At 45.8% G+C, this 19,763-nt stretch overlaps 1 protein-coding gene across 1 annotated transcript in view; it reads right to left on the bottom strand.

Moving 5' to 3' along the window:
• The window catches only part of STAC (SH3 and cysteine rich domain), a 111,163-nt gene that overhangs the window by 59,053 nt on the left and 32,347 nt on the right, over positions 1–19,763 (bottom strand). The window contains exon 2 of the mRNA XM_060247602.1: positions 4,207–4,483. Within this exon, the coding sequence (XP_060103585.1) occupies positions 4,207–4,483 (277 nt within the window). The remainder of the gene's footprint in view (positions 1–4,206; positions 4,484–19,763) is intronic.

The following is a 19,763-nucleotide window of genomic DNA, read 5'->3' as shown; positions in this document are numbered from 1 at the left end:
CAGCAGAAAAACCATATGGATCCAACTCATAGGGAGGAACAGATTCACATATGAAGTGAGCTGTCGGATATACTAAACTGATGACAGAAAACGGCCATTGTAATGCACTGGTTCCTTACAAATAGCTGTTGAAATACATGGGAATTTCCAAATTTTATTGGAAAGTAAAGATGATTGATAACTATCCCTATTCTAATGCCAGTGTTCAGTGCCCGAGTCCACAAATCTGTGCACAAAGCCACCAACTGTGTCCATGTGATTGTACTGAAAGATCTAAATACGATCATCTCTGGAAAAAGTTGATGGGAGGAGGGAGAAAGAAGAGCAAGTTCAAAAACTGGAGAAACATTCACACAAGGCTCCTTGCATGCACTATATGAGAGACAGTATGGTGTAGTGGTTAGAGTATTGGACTAGGCTCCCCACTCTGTCATGGAAACTTGCTGGGTGACCTTGAGCCAATCAAATACTCCCAGCCTGACCTATCTCCCGTGGTTGTTGTGCAGGTAAAATGGAAGACAGGAGAATGATGTAAGTAGCTCTGGGTTCCCACTGTGGAGAAATGTAGACTATAAATAATAACAATTTATGAAAAATTGTACAGTTGTACTTGTCTTACAGTGTGTATTTGAGAAATGCATACTTTTTACCATTAGAAAAATGAAGCTGATTACATTGCTTTTTGCAAAAGACAGTGAATGAGTACCCTTCCGGGTAACTTGCATCAAGAGAACATCCATTTAATGAACAAAATCCATTATAAATGCCTGGTTTTTGGTTTTTTGTTTCCCTCTCATTCCCTCAGTCTAACTGATATTGAACACTTTTATGCTCAACATGCACTGAAGGATCTCTAGGTGTTCACCTATAAAAACAGGTAATAAGAGAAAGCAGGGAGGGGAAAAGGCAGAGAAACTTTAAAATTGGACTTAACTTAAAAATGGACAAACTTTCCCTCCATTATTTTTATATATATTAATTTTGGTTTATCTTTGTAGGGATCCTTAGCTTTGATATAGATGAGGACATTAATCACAGCATGCAAAGAATGTGCAGGGAAAAAACTAGGATATTTTCCATTTGAGTCATTACAGGAAATGCACAGCTGGAATAGTTGGATTTTTAAAAAAAAACAGATACACTTTTTAAGTGCAAGACATTAACATCATATTCACTTCTGCAAAAAGTAGCATTCACATGTGCATGCACATACACCACACAGCCCAGAGGAAAGCAGTTGGGGTGGGGGAACTGGAGGTTATCAAAAGATCAGCCTCTTGTGCAGATAACACTTTCACTCTGGCTTTTAAATACTATTATCTTAGGGAATCTTGCTTCTTGCCTGTCCCACCGCTCCTAAAATAAGTTAATATGTTATCTTAAGGGCAAATGGAGAAAAAAAATATGACTGAATACCAGAACAAATATTGGACAGGATGGGATAGGACTGATCTCTAGCACAGTTTTATTCCCACTGAAATTCCTTGCAATGTCTATATTGGTAGCTCACAAATAAATCATGCACTAAAGCAAAGCTAACTTCATTGGGAAAAAAAACAAGGAGCAGTAGTTATTAAAAGTTTCTGGGCTAAAGAGGCCATCCTGCATGAACGAGGGGATGTAGCACAAGAAAGCTCTTCTGAGGAACATTTCTAGCAATCTGTAGATCTTAAGGCTTCCCCAACTGTGGTCATAAATGCAAAAGGAATCTTCTGGTGTCTGAACATCACACAAACACATCTTACTGCAGATGTTCAGAGCAGTAAGACTTTAATCTTGACTTTGGATTCTCTTCCCATCTTACACACCATCCTTTTTCCTCCAGTGTATTCAGGGTTGGAATTCTAGCAGGAGCTCCTTTGCATATTAGGCCACACCCCCTGATGTAGTCTATCGTCCAAGAGCTTGCAAGGCTCTTTTTTGTAAGCTCTTGGAGGATTGGCTACATCAGGGTGTGGTGTGGCCTGATATGCAAAGGAGCTCCTGCTAGAATTCTACCCCTGGGTGCATGTATTCAGCTACAATACAAAACCCACGCTCATGCAGCTTATAAAACTGAAAAATGTAAAAATGAGGGGGAAGTGGTTGTATATTTATGAAGGGGGGAGGATGGCAGAAAGTGCAGAGTGGATGAGATGACCTCAATGTCAGCAGAGGAGTAACTTTTGAGGGGTAGCAAAAGGGTGGGGTGGGGGTTTAAATCTGAAGGAATCTGTATGCTTTTGAATTACCTTCAGTTTGGAAGTGAAACAAGGGAAAATTGGCACAAAAGTACTCTGAGAAAACCCAAGCGAAACAGTGACCAGAAAGCAAACTGAATTCTGAGGGGAGGAAAATCAACACAGAATGACAAAGAAAGCTGAATGGACATGCACAGTGAAAGCGAGGAAAAACATCTGTGCATAATAGGCCAGTGAGTGTTGGAGAAAAATAATTACAGCATTTTTACTGCACTTGCCTCATATTATGCTAACAAAATCCCCAAGTTTTCCAAGTAAATTGCAAGTAAACCTTTAGTCTGATTTAAAAGAAAAGGTAGGTTTGTGCTATTGTTCATGCAGTTAGATATCAAGGTCTGCAACCACATAACAAAGGATTAGTTTGAACTGGTAGAATAAGCGAGGTGCTGGCAGCTAGCTCCATGATTGTGACTAAACTTGTTTGTTTGGAAAATGTAGTGGTGTGGTCCCAGAAGTTGGCAGCATTCAGAGGACTGAACCAGCAATGCCAATGTGGCTGGTTTCTTAGCTATTCCCTACAATTCAGATTCACAGTTGGTTGCTCCATCCAATCTGGATGTCCTAACAAACCAGTTTGATCTAAACGATGAAATTCTCAGTTTTTCTACACTATGCATGAGAAGCGGGGGAGTGTGTGAGCTTGAAGTCTTTTCTAATTTCTAATTGTTTTCAAGTCAAGTGGACCATAGTTGTCTGACTGCAGCTTCTGGCTTTTTTAAAAGGAAGAAGCAGTTAGACAGAACCCCAAAATATGAACATTCTTAACTATTTGGAAAGGCAAGCATTGGTGGAATAGATCCCAAATCTAAAGTGCTTTGCTGGCTTCCCAATATCTAACATTACCTGCTCAGGTTTCTCCCCTTTCATCAAACTGTGTGCTTTACAGGCCAATGCTGAAGATTCTCTAAATTTGGGAATAGCTAGCCGGAAGGCTGTGGTTGGTACAGGGAAGGCTCAACATGTGCACATATCCACACAAAGCCTCTTAGATCTAACCCTGCATTTATTCCCATTTAAGTCAACATGAGGTTGCTTTATATATCCCACTATTCATTTCACAAGTGCTGTCTCTTGCTGTGGCAGATCCACCCTTGGCTGCCACTGATACAATTATTCCTGCTGCTTTTTAATTACTGAAAAACAGGCTGATTGGATGCTCAAAACTCTAGGAACTCTAGTAGGCTGAGTGGCACCAAGCAAGTACTATCCTAATGCAGCCAAAACTGAAGTCAGTAAAAAAAAAACCATGAATAAAAGACTGGAAGTTTGGGTTTTGCATAAAGCTGTTTGTCTTCTATGATCAAGTTTTTTTCAGGGCCCTTCTCAATCCTGTCTAGCTGGCCTCCACCATTAAGTTATTAACCAATGAGGAAGTTTCTTGCTGTCTCTGGTGTAAGGCCTCTTCCAATACAGGAATGGAACTGACTAGAACTTGGGTGAGGATCTTTTGTATAGTGGCCCTATAGAATCAACTATCCACTATGACCTGACTCTGTAGGCTATGAATGGACAGTATAAACATCTCACCTGCTCATAATGGGTTGCCATTAAGGCCTCACTGAGTTGTTTTGAGGATCCAAGAGGGCAGAAGCCTTTTGGTCCATTTGTGGCTCGGTGTATGTGTTTGGAAAGGGGCTGTTTAGTAGGTGGTACATGTGAGGGAGGACAGGAGGTATTAGGGACCCATGATTTGGGGTAGGTGGGAATCACAATGGAGATTGTTTAGTTGCTGTTGAGAACCACCAAAATAGAACATCAATTGGCTCTGTATCAAAAATTCCTGACCAATTTATCCTGCAAAATTTTATTTACTTATCTATTATGTGCAATTTATGAAAGAACATAAAAAGGTAATTCTAAATTCCATTGGCTTAAACACCTCATGCATTATTACAGCCTTGAAAAAAGGCTGTTCTGTGTTTTTTGCAAGGAAAACATGACCACAAACAAATCAAATAAGCCTTACCGACAATCATGTGATTGCAGATATCGCAGAAAGTGGGTTTTTTGAAGATGTGTTCCTGGAAAATGTGAGCCTTGTTGCTTTCCTGTTGGTTATGGATCTTGGTTGGAGTAGATGACTGACTTTCTGGGGTTGGGAGGTGACCGGTTCTGGGGCTGATCTCTGACAACAAATCAACTTGCAACTTCATGTCGCTGTTTGTCCGTTGGAAAAAATTGTCTGCACTTTTACTCCGCAAACTTTTGGTCTTGAAAGACAGCGATCGTTTCAGTTTCTGGAGCTGCAATACAACAACACAGACGTTGCCAGGGGTAAATCACTCAGTTTATTCTCAGATCCCCACTTCTGTGCAACTCCTGATGATGTTTGCTACATAAAAATGGATGCCATGACAAATAGATGCACTGAGTCCTTTCCCTCAAGAAAATGAACTTATAGGTGATTTATCACAAAATGGCAATATGGGTTGGGGGAAAGACCTTTCTGGGCCAGATAAGACCTGTAGGCATAAGATGTATATTCTGGACCACTTGGCACAAGAGAGAGAGAGTGAGTGAGCAGAGGAATGGGTACCTTACAGTCAGGTTTAGCTGCACAAATGACAGCAAAACTGACTGGTTATTACATTTGTACATGGCTGCCTAATTTTTCTTCCTATAGAAAGCTGCATTATCTGTTGTAAGAGAATCCATTGCTTGTGTGGAACCAATTAGAAGTGTTGGTAGGACCAGAGCTGTTGAAGGTGAGGAAGGGATTAGGTATACAAAATTTCAGGATTCCTGGTCATTCTGGGAGAACAGGGCAAGGTGGTTCTGGAGAACAATAGTGGTATACCCGCTCTTAACTAGCATCTTGTTTTCTTCTGAATGTGGGGAGAGGCAGATAGAGTCATCAATGTCAACTGAAGGCCTATGGAGGCTGTTTTCAATCCTGGATGGGATTAGCCTATTCATGTGACTGTGTAAAGTTAGCAACTTGGATAAGCTTTGACAAGATGCCTGTGGTGTGTGTGTAAATGCGAACCCAAATCTTCCTCTCACATCAGCTTAGCAGTAATGCAGAGTGTTTCTAGTTTACCTTTCACACTCAATTACTGTGAACTACAGAGAGGCATTATTTTCTTGGTTGGTGTGACATGCCATGAAATTTTCCTAGAGTCCGTCTGATGCAACCAAGCAGCCATTGCTTACACATGCCTAGAAAATATTTACAGTGGCCATTGGCACCGATCAGTCTTTGGGAGTGAAGGGACATGCTTTTGTGAGAAAGTTGAAGGGTCGCCTATAACATGAGATTGAAAGTTGTCACCTTTGGGGGATTTTGTTGTTGTTTTTTGCTTCTCACATATACTTTTCCAAGGTTTTTTTGCAGAAAAAGCCCAGCTGGAACTCATTTGCATATTAGGCCACACCCCATGATGTCAAGCCAGCCAGAACTGCGTTCCTGCTAAAAAAAAGCCCTGCACTTTTTCATGTGTAACTAGTCAATGCTGTTAACACTGAGAAAGTGTTTATGGGATGCTTTCAACTGTTAGAGGAAGGAGCTCAGGGGCACTTTACCTCCAATGAATGGAAGACTGCTGCTTTACAGCTTCTTCTAGCCAATGCACCTGTCTAGGAGACCCACTCATCTAAATTTGGCATAGATGGAATGTGACCAAATCAGGGACTGAGATATTGCTAAGGACAACAGGTTTCTTTACAACTTGAGCAATGGCTCCATTTGTCATGCAGATGTGCTGGGGTTATAGCACAGAGCAAGGGACTCACCATGTTCTCTTACAACCTTTGATGTCTTCAGGGAAATAAATCTGATTTTTTTTAAAAAAAATCTTTTTGGTATTTCTGAACTCAGTGACCACCAAGGTCTGACAGCCTAATGACATTGCTTAAGGCTGCTCATCAGCTTCCAGTCGGCACTCTCCCAATTGCCTGGTAGAAAGTCTCCCTTTACATTTGGGCCACTTTTGCAAAAGACACCTAAACTGGTTATCACCTTGAGCCTCCCCCCCCCCCCATCCACACTGTGGCATCACGCAAAGCTGTCTTATGCGTGTTCGGTAAAAAGCTCCACTGAAAGGGAAAAAGAGCTAAACAGGAGAAGCCTGAACATAGCAGGCACTCTCTAATAGGATTGCCAGTTCCAGTGTCCTTGCCAGTAAGGGTGGGTGGGAGGGAACTTTCTGCGAGTGGGGCAGATGACATCACATAGTGACACTCTCAAATCGCCACCAATTATAGAGTTTTGCCCCCAAAACAGAGCATTGTGTGCAATGTTCCTGACACAATGATGTCATTTCTGTGTGATGTCAACGTGTCAGGGATGTCGTGCACTATGATCGCTCTTTGGAATGGGTTTTTGCCCAGACTACAGAGATCAGTTCTCCTGGAGAAAATGGTGGCTTTGGAGGGTAGACTCTATGATACTATACCTTCCTGATGTCCCTCTCCTCCCCAAATCCTGCCATTCCTGGGCTCTATCCCCTCCCCAATCTCTAGGAATTACCCAGAGTTGACAGCCCTACAGCCACATGCTCAAGGACCTTCCATTAATTTTAAATGAGGTTTGCACATGAAAACTTTCTACTGGATCCTATGTTGTTGGGATGGATCTTACCCTTATCCTACTACTCCAACCTTTCTTTTTGGCTAAAGTTTGAAGCCTTCCTCCAATCTAAGGAGACTCCCTCAAAATTAAATGGTTTGCCCACTGGAGGAAGAGCCACTTAAACTGGAGGAAGGCTCCTTAGGTTGGAGGACAGCTATTTTCAGGATGGTTGGATCCATCCCACTGGAACCTTCTCTTAAGATGTAATTCCCATTCACTTCTGAACACTTCAACAAAATGAAGTTTTGTCTTTCTTGTTGACCACGATTCTAAACCACATCCTGGCTTAGAAACTATTTGCGAACAAGAGAAAAGAACAATTCTTGGTTTGCTGAAATGCTCAGATTCAGACAGCAAAACAAATTATGATTCCTAGACCATGAAACTTCTTCTGGCCCTACTTCCTGATTGTGGTGAGCTCTCTTTCGCTACTAAAACTCCGCCCTCCCCTGGCTCTTCCCCCAAACCTTCATGAATTTCCCAACCCTGAGTTGGAAACCCTAATGAGAGGAGAGGAGGAATGGAATTCAGGAACCCAGCTTGTTCTCAACATGAACAGACCACAGTATGTTTACTATGTCTGAATGGAGCCCTGGGAAGAGAACCTGTATAATATGGGGTAGATCCAGATTAACATTTCCATAGGTAGGTTTTGAATTTCCTGCCTCCTCAGCAATCTCTACACAGTGTGGCATCTGGGGGGAAGGAGACCCTAAGAAACGACATGAACAGGGGGTTGTTGAAAATTGCCAGTTCAGTCTGGATCCAACCTTACATTTCTTGATGAGAAAAATAGCATCAGCATTTACATTTCTAGAGGGCGCTCAGCTCTGAAAACAAAATGGCTACCCCCACATCACACCTTGCTTGTCCCTTGCTTACATCCACCTCAAAAAAGGAGCTCTTAATGTCACTCACTAAAGTAGGAAGAAACTGGAAATCAGAGGGTTAATCAGCGAGGAACAAAACAGGGGCTGCTTTATCCTGGCTGAAACTTAATCTTGAGATTGTTAGGTGATGATAAGTACAGGACAACATAATAAACTATCTCCTCCATCTTGTCCCTTCAATGTTTGGCTCAGCCTGCTTAGTGAGATTTGCAGCCAGGAGGCTTCATACCCCCAGTGGGAGCCCTGAGCTCGGTAACTAATCACCTGCCTGCTACTGAAAAGGTTCCTGCAGAAATCAAGACTCATTATCTCCTCCCCCAACTGAAAAAAACAACAACCCATGGAATGGCAGCAGCACAAGGTGACTGTAATGACATTCATTATTGATTTGCCATCCATTCCTGCCCTGCCACATGAGGTTAATTAAATGGTAAACATTATTATTCTTCTGCCATGGAAAAAGACTAAGCGGTACAACAAAGTGTTTGTTTTTCTAAATAACAACCCTCTTGCTGGTTCAGCAGTAGGCCCGGAGAAGTTAATTTAATACTATAAACTCAGTTTCAAACGTAACATGATTTGCTAATGAAGAATCCTACCGAAGTCATTTGCCTGGCTGCATAGAAAGGACACAGGATATTTGTACAGAGCTGCCATTAGTTCTCAATTTGTGCTGTGCAAGCTAGAACCGGCCCACTGAACATCTGATATATCTCCCAATGTTTCATTCTTGGAAGAGATGGGGTCATGAAGGTTTAGAGAAATAACAAAGGCATTCTAAATATGAAGTCCAGCAAGTGGTTTAATACTATAGAACTGGTGAAGCCAACTCTGAGGGTCAACAGTAGGATTGCCAGCACTGTGTTGGGAAATTTGAGTGGCTGCAGCAGCCAATTTCTCCAGGTGAATTGACCTTAGTTGACTGGAGATCTCCGCCACCACTTGAAGGCTGCTAACCCTAGCACAGCTCCAAGTTCTCCCAGAATTACAACCCCATCTCCAGACAACAGAAATCAGTTCTCAGGGTTGCCAACCTCCAGGTGGAGCCCAAGGATCTCCTGGAATTGAAACTCATTTCCAGGCTATACAGATCAGTTTTCTGGGAGAAAATGGCTGCTTAAATTGGAAGATGAATTCTATAGAATTGAGGTCCCCTCTCTTCCCAAACCTTGCCCACCCCAGGCTCTACCCCCAAACACCCAGAAATTTCCCAGCATGGAATGGGAAACCCTGTAAGTTCTCCAGAAAGAAACAGCATTGGAGGATGACCTCTATGGTGTCATATCTTCACCAAACTCCTTCCCTCTCTGGATGCTACTGCCAAATCTCTAGGCAATTCCCAACCCGGAGCTCACAACCCTACGTCAAGCTGGTGCAGGTCTGATCAGTTCTCTCCCCCCCCATGAGAAACTATGGGGATATTCCAGAAAGGAAGGGAAATACAGACAGTTGTTTCTTTTAAAGGGTCCTCAAATTAAGTCATCATATTCTCATCAACAATGCTTCTTTATTGAAATAATGAGGCCACTGTATCTAATAGCAAGCTCTCCTGCCATTCACAACTGCAACAAAACCAGGCCACTCACATATAAGTGAGGACTCCCTAAATTAGGGTTGCCAGGTTCAATTCAGGAAATATCTGGGGTCTTTGGGGGTGGAGCCTGGAGACTTTCCCAAGTGAACAAACAAACAAACAGCAGTTCAGTTCTCCTGAATACAATCTTTATTTCCTCAATCTCTTTTTTGCTTTTTTTGTTCCCCAGTAGCTGCACATCCACTAAATGAAAATGAACACACACACAAAGCAGTCAAAAGAAACAGTTTGCAATCCCACACTTTTGTGATCTCCCTGGGGCAAAGGTATAGATAGCTTTACTCACTGGAGTTGCTGAATGTAACAATCTGCTGTATTTCAACCAACTTAAGGAAAGCAAGGTCTACGGGGCGGAATTTTCCTCTATCCCATAATCAGGTTCTGCTCTTCACTCTCTTTTTACTATGCAAACAGCTTCTGAAAGGAATACAAAACCAACAAAGGGACTGTGCTCTCTTGCTTCCTCTATAATACACAAAACTCTGCCTGCATGCCCCACCCCAGGCCCATATCTAGGATTGTTCTGGAGGGGTTACCAGGGATGCCAGTTTGATTAACAAAGCATAAACAAGAAGAGAGGGTGTGTCTGAGTATCTATTAGGAGATATTCAGCTGCCCGATTTTTAAAGCTCCAAATACCCCCGAATCAGAATTTTCCCAGTTTTTTTTTGTTTGCACACCCCTAACCCCATGTTTCCATCTTGTGATTCCTTGCAAGCACCTTTTACAAATTAATATTTTTGTTATTTACAGAAGCCAAAAATTACACAGAGAATGCAGGTGATCAAGATGGGGGTTGGAAGTGGGAAGAATAAGTGATGGACACTTTGTAGTCAAACAGGATGAAGGAGAATAAAGAAGGCAAGTTCAGAAAGGCTTCGAAACTGTTCAGATGCTATGGTACCCGGTTGTGTTAGTCTGGACTTGGGCCTCAGCCCCTTGAGCATTCCTTGGAGCCTTTCATTAAGGGAAAAGCGAATGAACTGACTGGGAAACAGGATGCTAGATTAGGAGGATGTTTGGAATGATCCAGCAGAGCTATTTTTATGTTGTTATGGGATTCATGTTCTTACTTTCCTCTTCAACAACAAATGTAATGGAGTACTTAAGTCATTTCCCAGTCCCAGTCCCATTCATGATGGAAACAAAGTATTTTAAAAACCGAATGTGATTATTGAGAAGGAAGAAAATGCCATGCTTTGACAGGTTAGCTGCTTTTTTTTTTACTGGTTGAAAAATGAGTCTCCAAAATTCTCTTGAAATCTCCATGTCTGCATGCTTAGACCAATGTTGCTCTCACGACAATTTAGTTAGTGTAATATTTTAACTCATGTAAATGGAGTCTAAATCAGATCTGCTAAAACTTTATTAGTTTATTGGAGTATAATGTGCATTTAAAATGTTGCTCACATGATGTACTGGCTATGAGGATTCATTTTTAAAAAAGCTTTCTAACCAAATTTCAAGCCTTGAGAGACACTGGGCTCAGACAGGTAAACAGAATTGTTTTGTAGTGCTAGGCTGTTGTCAGCATACTTCAGTCATGCACGTTATGAAAATGCAGAAATTTGTCTCATTTGAAATAAATAAATCATGCAGGAAGAGAAGCCACAAGACACAAAAAAATCTACTTATCTCACCTAAACCAGTGAAAGCCCTAAGACCTGATAAGCTGCAAGGATGTGTCAGGAAATAATGTGATATCAGGACCATGTGACAGGAAGAGAGGAGAAATCCAGGGATATGATATTACTGACTTCATTCCCAGGACCCATTGGGCAAAAATGAGATCACTACACAAAGAAAGCCTGGGGCAGGAGATAGAAGCTAAGCATCATAGGGTGCACTACAGTGAGGAAGAGGTCAGGAGTCAAATTCACAGAAGACTCTTTTCTACCATTTAGTAACCTCCAGGGGTGGAATTCTAGCATATTAGGCCACACATCCCTGATGTAGCCAATCCTTTGCATATTAGGCCACACATCCCTGATGTAGCCAATCCTCAAAGAGCTTACAAGGCTCTCTTTTGTAAACTCTTTGAGGATTGGCTACATCAGGGGTGTGTGGCCTAATATGCAAAGGAGCTCCTGCTAAAATTCCACTCCTGGTGACCTCACCTCACCTTCCTGCTGCTCTCAGAGTGAGTACAGAGAGTTAGGAAATATGTCATCCTTGCTTTCTACACATGCTCACTAGGTTCATCAAAGAGGCAGCAAAAATAGTGGTTCCATAGAGATTCATGGCCCTAATCTGGATGGCCCAGGCTAGCCCGATCTCCTTGAATCTCAGAAGAAAATAAGGGTCAGCCCTTATCTATACCTGGATAGGAGACCACGGAGGAATTCCAGGATTGTTATGCAGAAGATGCCAATGACTAACCACCTCTGTAAGTCTCTTGCCTTGAAAACCCCATGGGGTCACCATAAGTCAGCTGTCAACTTGACAGCACTTTACACACAGAGAGATTCATGACCTAGAAAGTGAGACTCCATAACCACTTGAAGATTTCAGCCTAACTGATCACTGATCTAAACACAGATTTATCCTTAAGGATAGGATGTTCAACACACACACACATTTTAAAAACTTGCTATCTATAAACTGGGTAACTTTCACTGTGTGTTCTTTGTTGTTAACATATATGTCTTACAGTCTGTTCTGGCAGGGCAGCTTCAGGTACATCTGGATGAAGCATCCTTTCTTGATCCTTTACAGTTGGGATTCCAATTTGGATATGGTACCCTTGTGGTCATTCTACATCTATGGCGGGGATTCTTTTTAGAATTCCTGAATAATACAGGAAGGCATGGTCATATGAAACCAGTTCTGCAGTTCCGGATACCAGTTAGCAGTTGGACACGATTCAAGCTAATAGTTCTAAGATTTAAAACTTTCCATAAGTCAAGACTGGTATCCCTTCTCTAAACATGCTCTCTCACCCCAATTAAGATCTGCACCAAATAGATCCACAATTCATATTGTATAATGCCAAGACAGGTTCTACAAGAACGACCCTTGGCACTTACCGTGAGGGGTCCTTCTCCTAGGAGGAAAGGAGGACATCTTGGGTGCTTTCCCACCGTCCAATCAGGGAGGCAGGAATCAAAACTTCCTCTTCCTGTGGCTGTGGGGAACCACCCATCTTCAGTTCGGGTGACTCCGAGCAGCAGTATAATGTTAACTGTATCTATAAAAATAAAAAACTTCTAACAAGTGAAACAACAACAACTATTAGTCTGTCGGTGCCCATAGATGAGATGGGCGATCGACGAAAGTATAAACTTTATAGATGGGAAAAGTAGGGAACGGGCCCGAAGGCCATCAAATGTTGGTAGGGATGTAGTTAGATACAGTGGAGAGTTCAGCTGCCCAAGGTAGGGCGATAGATGGGAGGGCAAGATGTCCTCCTTTCCTCCTAGGAGAAGGACCCCTCACGGTAAGTGCCAAGGGTCGTTCTCCCTAGGAGGCGGAGGACATCTTGGGTGCTTTCCCACCGTCCAATCAGGGAGGCAGGAATCAAAACTTCCTCTTCCTGTGGCTGTGGGGAACCACCCATCTTCAGTTCCTTTCCTGCCTCGACAGGGAGAGCATGTTCTTAGGATAGGTCTATCCCTTTAAGTGCTTCTCTCTCTCTCTATATATAAAAAAAAAACCTTTTCCTTCCTCTTCTTCCTCTTGCTTCTTGTTCTCAACTTCCCTCTAAAAGCCTTCTTTCAGCCCCTTCTGCTGCTCCAAGCTCGTTTCTCCGCTCCACGTGGATCCTCGCTTCCTCTTTCCTTCCCCCCCCCCCCGAAGAGGAGCGGCGCGCCAGTGGCTCGGGCTTTAAGCTCAAGCCGCGGCGCGAAGAACGACGAGATGGCGCGCAGGGCGAAGGACGCCTGCCCGAATGAGGACTCGGCTGCCTGCGCATCGCGTGGGGCCGAGAGGCCGCTTACCGGAGCCGGCATGACCTCGGGGCTTGCCTCGGCTGCCGGCAACGTGCCCTGTAGGGGCAGAACAGCCAGGAGAGTGGAGGAAGGGCGCTCCGAACGGAAGCGGCGCTGGTCATCTTCGGCAGCGGAGGAGGCCTCCTCCTCAGAGCGCCGGCCTGGCAACGTGGGCCAGTTTGATAAGCGCAAACGGGCGCGAAAAGACGGAGACCAGCAGCACGGCAGCCTCCAGGGTCGGGGACCCTCGCATGCCAACCTCCAGGCGGGAGATTTCAACTTCCTCGAGATCCAGCCGCAGCAGGAGGCAGCGCAGACCCTTCAGCCCCAGACGGGCTTGGGTAATGTACCCATGATGGGACCCTCTTTATTTTCTGAATTTTTAGAGTCTATTAGACAGACGGTAGGGGCTGCAGTTGAAGCAGCCACTCTCAGGAGACCAAGGCCCTCTAGCCCATCTCCTCACTCCAGGTCACCCTCGCCCAAGAGACCTAGGGAACAGGGCCCCCGCTCTAGGACCTCAAGAGGCTCCCTAGTCAGTGACTTCCTGGAGGGTGAGAGATCCCAGTATGGGGATCAGTCAGAGGAGTCAGAAGAGGGAGAAAGGGAGGAGGGCGAATTCCTTTCGGATGAGGAGATAGAGAGTACGTCTGTACCAGAACCCTCCTCGCGCTTCTTCAGGGCAGAAGAGTTCCAATCCTTCTTGCCCAAGGTGCTGGCTGCACTGGACCTCCAAACATCTCCAGAGGACCAGGAGGATTCCAACCCTCTGGCTAGCTCCAAGAGCAAACCCAAGGGGAACTCAGAGTTCTTCCCTAGATACCGGACCTCCGACAAGGCCTTCCCCCTCCCAGAGTTCTTTGAACGCCAGATAAGAGCTGAATGGGCAAAACCAAGCACCAGCAGACAGGTCCCCAACTCTATTAAAAAGTTATATGAGCTGACTGCACCCGCTAACGACATGCTGCAAGTCCCCCTAGTAGACGCACCGGTGGCAGCCCTACAATCCCATGGTCTACTAGCAGAAGATGGTCAAGGGTCGATTAGGGACAACTGGGACAGAAAAATTGATCTGGCCCTGAAAAGGAGCCACGAGGCCACGGCCCTAGCCATCAAGGCCGCTACTGCCAACTCTATAGTCTCTAGGGCGGCGATAGTGTGGATCAGACGTCTGTCACAGATCCTTCCAGATGCGGACAGAAGGACCCTGGAGGGCACCAGCAGACTCATGCGGGCGGTTGAGTTCACAGCAGACTCCTCCCTGGATGCTCTTACCTTCTCTGCCAGGGCGATGGCAGCCAACACGGTAGCTAGAAGGGGTCTTTGGCTTAGAGCCTGGCCAGCTGACGCCCACTCCAAGTCGATCGTCTCAGGCTACCCCTTTCAGGGTGAGAAGTTATTCGGCGACACACTGGAGAAGATCCTCGTGGAGACGCGAGATAAGAAGAAGGCCATGCCCAAGTTTCTGAGACGTGCCGACAGGCGAGGCTTTAGTTCTAATTCCTTTCGGACCTCCCCCAACTTCTCCAAGCCCAAGCAAGAGTACAAGAAACAGTCCTGGAACCAGGCCAAGCAGAGTTCCCATAAGAACTTCTCCAACTCCCGATTTCAGAGGAACCAGCCCGATAGGCCGGGCAAGTTCCAGAAGGCCCCCAATCCTAACAAGGCATGACTGGGATCACATCCCAGTAGGGGGCCGCCTGCTTCACTTTCATCAAGCTTGGGTCAAATTGCAGGCGGACTCCTGGTCTCTAGAGATTGTCTCCCGGGGCAACCCGATAGAGTTCAGGCGTACACCCCCAGATCGCTTCATTATCTCCCCCCTCCGCTCGAACCCAGAGCGGAGGGACATCACCCTCAAGGCAATACACCACCTTTTGGATATAGCGGCAATAGAACAAGTCCCTCCGAAGCAGAAATATCAAGGTGTCTATTCCATCTTCTTCACAGTTCCCAAGAGGAACGGGGACTGGAGGGCGATTTTGGACCTAAAATTCCTGAACAGGAACATCAAACTACGACACTTCAGAATGGAGTCCATCAAGTCTATAACAGAGGCCCTGAACCACAGGGATTACATGTCATCACTGGACCTGACAGAGGCCTACCTGCATATCCCGATTCTACCCTCACACCGCAAGTTCCTGCGTTTCTGCGTAAATGGCTCTCACTACCAGTTCAGAGCTCTACCCTTCGGGCTTGCAACGGCTCCACGGGTGTTCACCAAGGTGTTGGCGAACCTGATTGCACACCTCAGACAGAGGGGCATACACGTGCATCCGTACCTCGACGACCTGTTGCTGAGGTCATCGTCAAGGGAGAAAGCAGAACAGGACTTACGGAGCACAGTCAGCTGCCTCCAAAGACACGGCTTCCTGATCAATACAGCCAAGAGTCACCTTCGACCGACTCAGAGACTAGAGCACCTGGGCATGATAGTGGACACAAACCTCAAAGCCATCTTTCTCCCAGAGGACAAGATCTTAAAGACAATGATGTTGGCACAACAGGTGATCCAGGCGTCATCATCATCACTACTGACTCTAGCAAGACTCATGGGCCTCCTCATCTCAAACCTCGAGGCACTACAGTGGGGTCGGCACCACACCAGACAACTCCAGATGTTCCTTCGCCCCCACCAACTACACATCATGGAGAGACGCTCCATATCCCTTTCACTGCCCACGGCGGTGAAGGAGAGCCTCAGGTGGTGGACCAAGGCCAGCAACTTACGCCAGGGGAGAGTCTTCCTCATAGAAGGGGAGCTGCAACTGTTCTCGGACGCCAGCCTCTCCGGCTGGGGGGCAACCCTCAACGGGATCCCAACACAGGGCCAGTGGTCGACCAGGGAATCGACCCTCCCAATCAACCTACTAGAGCTTCGGGCAATTCGCCTAGCCCTCCTACACTTCCAGGACCAAGTCTCAGGCCAACACGTCCTAGTGCGAACGGACAACATAGCAGCGAAGGCCTACTTAAACAATCAAGGGGGGTCCAGGTCCAGCTCCCTCTACAGGGAGGCCGGAAAACTGTTCGGCTGGGCAGAACTTCACCTGAAGTCAATAAGAGCAGAACACATCAAGGGGGCGCTCAACGTGCAGGCGGACTGGCTCAGTCGAGAGAGCATCCAGGCAGGGGAGTGGTCCCTCAACAGGACTATATTCCTACAGATAGTGGATCACTTCGGCCCGCCAACCCTGGACCTCTTCGCATCTCCACAGAATCACCAGCTGCCCCGGTTCTTCACAAGGTACTTTCACAGTCAGGCGGAGGCCACAGACGCCCTAACATCCCCGTGGCCTCAAGGTCTCCTGTATGCCTTCCCGCCAATCCCGGTCATCCCAAAAGTTCTCAGAAGGATCAGGTCGCTGGGGGCAGAAGTCATCTTAGTTGCGCCCTGGTGGCCTCGGCGTCCCTGGTTCTCTTCAATCCAGCAGATGTCAGCGGAGAAACCCCTCCACCTACCAACCGGGCCGGACATGCTGCTGCAGGGACCAGTGTGGCACCCCCGCCCAGAATGGCTGAGATTGACCGCGTGGAGGTTGAGAGGAGATCGCTGCTAGACCTAGGGTACACCAGCGAAGTGACGAATACCATCTTAGCATCCAGAAAGGAATCCACGACGCGGATCTACAACATGTCTTGGAAAGCCTTCCACAGGTGGTGCCGGAGAAAGGGTGTGGATCCATTGCACCCTACTGTTCCCAGGGTGCTACAATTCCTTCAGGATGGACTACAGTCCGGCCTGAAGCCAGCCACTCTCAAACGCCAGATCGCGGCACTGTCGTCAGTACTTCAGCAGGTGGATGGTGTATCCCTATCGTCTCACCCTCACATCCGACGGTTCCTTAGAGGGGCTTCCTTAAGCTCCCCACCGCAGACCCATCGGTTCCCGACCTGGAGGCTGAACCCAGTGCTGACCGCCCTAACAGGTCCACCCTTCGAACCGCTCATGCAAGTGCCCTTAAAGATGCTTCGCATGAAGACGATTTTCCTGGTGGCAATAACATCGGCCAGAAGGGTCTCCGAGTTAGGAGCTCTATCTGCTAGGAAGGAGCTATGCGTGTTCCACAAGGACAAAGTCGTACTCTACCCGGATCCTACCTTCCAACCAAAGGTGTCATCCAGATTCCACCAAAATCAAGAGATCAACCTACCATCCTTTTGTCCAGATCCCAGACACCCCAAGGAACGAACCTGGCACACCCTGGACGTGCGCAGGGCGATCAAAGTCTACCTGATTAGAACAGAGTCTCTACGTAAGTCAGACTCTATGTTCATCAATATCTCTGCACCCAGAATGGGGCAAAAGATGTCCAAGTCGGCCATTAGTTATGCCATTAAGCAGTGCATAGCGGAGGCCTACAAGGCCTTGCACCTCGAGGTTCCGCCTGGGATCACAGCACACTCGACCAGAAGCGCAGCCGCTAACGCAGCCTTCAGCAGGAACGCCTCAGTCGAGGAAGTGTGTAAGGCAGCTACGTGGTCGTCAATCTCCACCTTCGTTCGACACTACAAGCTGAACTCTTACGCGTCGGCGGATGCGGCCTTCGGTAGACGAATCTTACAGCATGTACTGCCTGAGTAGGGCGATCCCTCCCTAAGTAACCTACTGCTCTAGGAGCACCCAAGATGTCCTCCGCCTCCTAGGGAGAACGACCCTTGGCACTTACCGTGAGGGGTCCTTCTCCTAGGAGGAAAGGAGGACATCTTGCCCTCCCATCTATCGCCCTACCTTGGGCAGCTGAACTCTCCACTGTATCTAACTACATCCCTACCAACATTTGATGGCCTTCGGGCCCGTTCCCTACTTTTCCCATCTATAAAGTTTATACTTTCGTCGATCGCCCATCTCATCTATGGGCACCGACAGACTAATAGTTGTTGTTGTTTCACTTGTTAGAAGTTTTTTATTTTTATAGATACAGTTAACATTATACTGCTGCTTGGAGTCACCCGAACTGAAGATGGGTGGTTCCCCACAGCCACAGGAAGAGGAAGTTTTGATTCCTGCCTCCCTGAACAAGAACCAGAGCATTTCAGAAAGCCCTTTCTGTTTTTGAAGACTGTATGGTTGCTACTGGCATAGACTATTTAAATGCTGTTATTCCTGGGAACTTTGCTTTTTAGTAATATAAGTAGAGGAAATTCTAATTATTTTCATGAACCATCGCAGACATAGGATGATATGGGATGTAAGTGGCACAACAGTGGTTGTTTTTAAACAGTCCTATAAGACTAGAGTTTCCCCCCCAGCTCATCAGGAAGCAAGGTAGCTTCTGATTCAGAAAACCAGAAAGGCTCCACTTCTAAGACTGCTCGAGAGCCAACTGAAATAGCAAAGAAGCAGGGTCTCACCAGAGGTCTCTTTGGGGGTTTTGCCATTAAGTTGCAGCTGACTTATAGCTACTCTACCTTGCCTCTGCCTAGCAACCCTGGACCTTCAGTGGTTTCCCAGGGGAAACCTTGCTTAGCTTCTGAGATCTGACAAGATTTGACTATCCAGGTTAGGGTTACTCACCCACTATACTGTTTCTGTGCCTTGGTTTGGACTCACATCTGCATGGAAGTGATGTTCCTATGAGGTCCCTGCACATTAGGGTTGCCAGTCTGTTGGAAAATACCTGGAGATTTTGGGGGTGGAGCTGAAAGAGGGTGGGGGTTGGGGAGGGGAGGGGCCTCAGCATGGTACAATGGCATAGATTCCACCCTTCAAAGCAGCAGTTTTCTCCAGGGGAGCTGATCTCTTCCAACTGAAGTTCAGTTGTAAAAGCAGGAGATCACCAGGCCCCACCTGGAGGCTGGAAACCCTATTGCACATCTGCAGAAGCAAGTTGCACAAGCATGGGACTCACTGCTTATATATGGGGACCAGTTTTGTGGCTGTTATTCTACCAGATGATCTTCTGGATATCAGAAAGCTATCTGCAATAGATTTGCCAGATCTGTCTAGAAAAACTTCTAAAGCCTTTTCCTTCTACCTGGGTCAGGTTTTATAGACAGAGAAGCTACTTCAGTTTTTAGCAAAAAAAAAAAACCCAGATAAAAATGAAATATTAGTATTATTAATAATTATTATTATTTCAAGCACAAAGATTTACTCATTTATTTCAAGCATTTTTATGCCCTTTTCCAAGCTGGAGAGTCTGGGACATTTCAGTTTAGAAAATAACTATTGTGACATGATATTTATAAAATTATGCATGAGGTGAGATAGAAGTTTATAAAATTATGCAAGAGGTAGAGAGAGTTGACAAAGTGAATTTTTGCTCCCTTTTCCAAAGCACTAGAACTCAACGGCATCTAATGAAGCTGATGGGCAGTAGATTCAGGACGGCCAAGAGAAAATGCTTCCTTACACAGAAAAGGATTAAAATGTGGCATTCACTGCTAGAGGATGTAGTGATGGCCACAGACATAGATATCTTTATAAGGGGATTAGACAGATCCATGGAGGATAGTTCTATCAGCGGTTACTAGCCGTGGTGACTACAGGGAACCTCCACATTCAGAGTCAGTCTGAATTCCAGTACCAGGAGGCAA

Source organism: Heteronotia binoei, chromosome 10, assembly GCF_032191835.1.
Source record: "Heteronotia binoei isolate CCM8104 ecotype False Entrance Well chromosome 10, APGP_CSIRO_Hbin_v1, whole genome shotgun sequence".
In the NCBI taxonomy this organism is placed as follows: Eukaryota; Metazoa; Chordata; class Lepidosauria; order Squamata; family Gekkonidae; genus Heteronotia; species Heteronotia binoei.
This window is presented reverse-complemented; position numbering and strand designations above follow the sequence as displayed.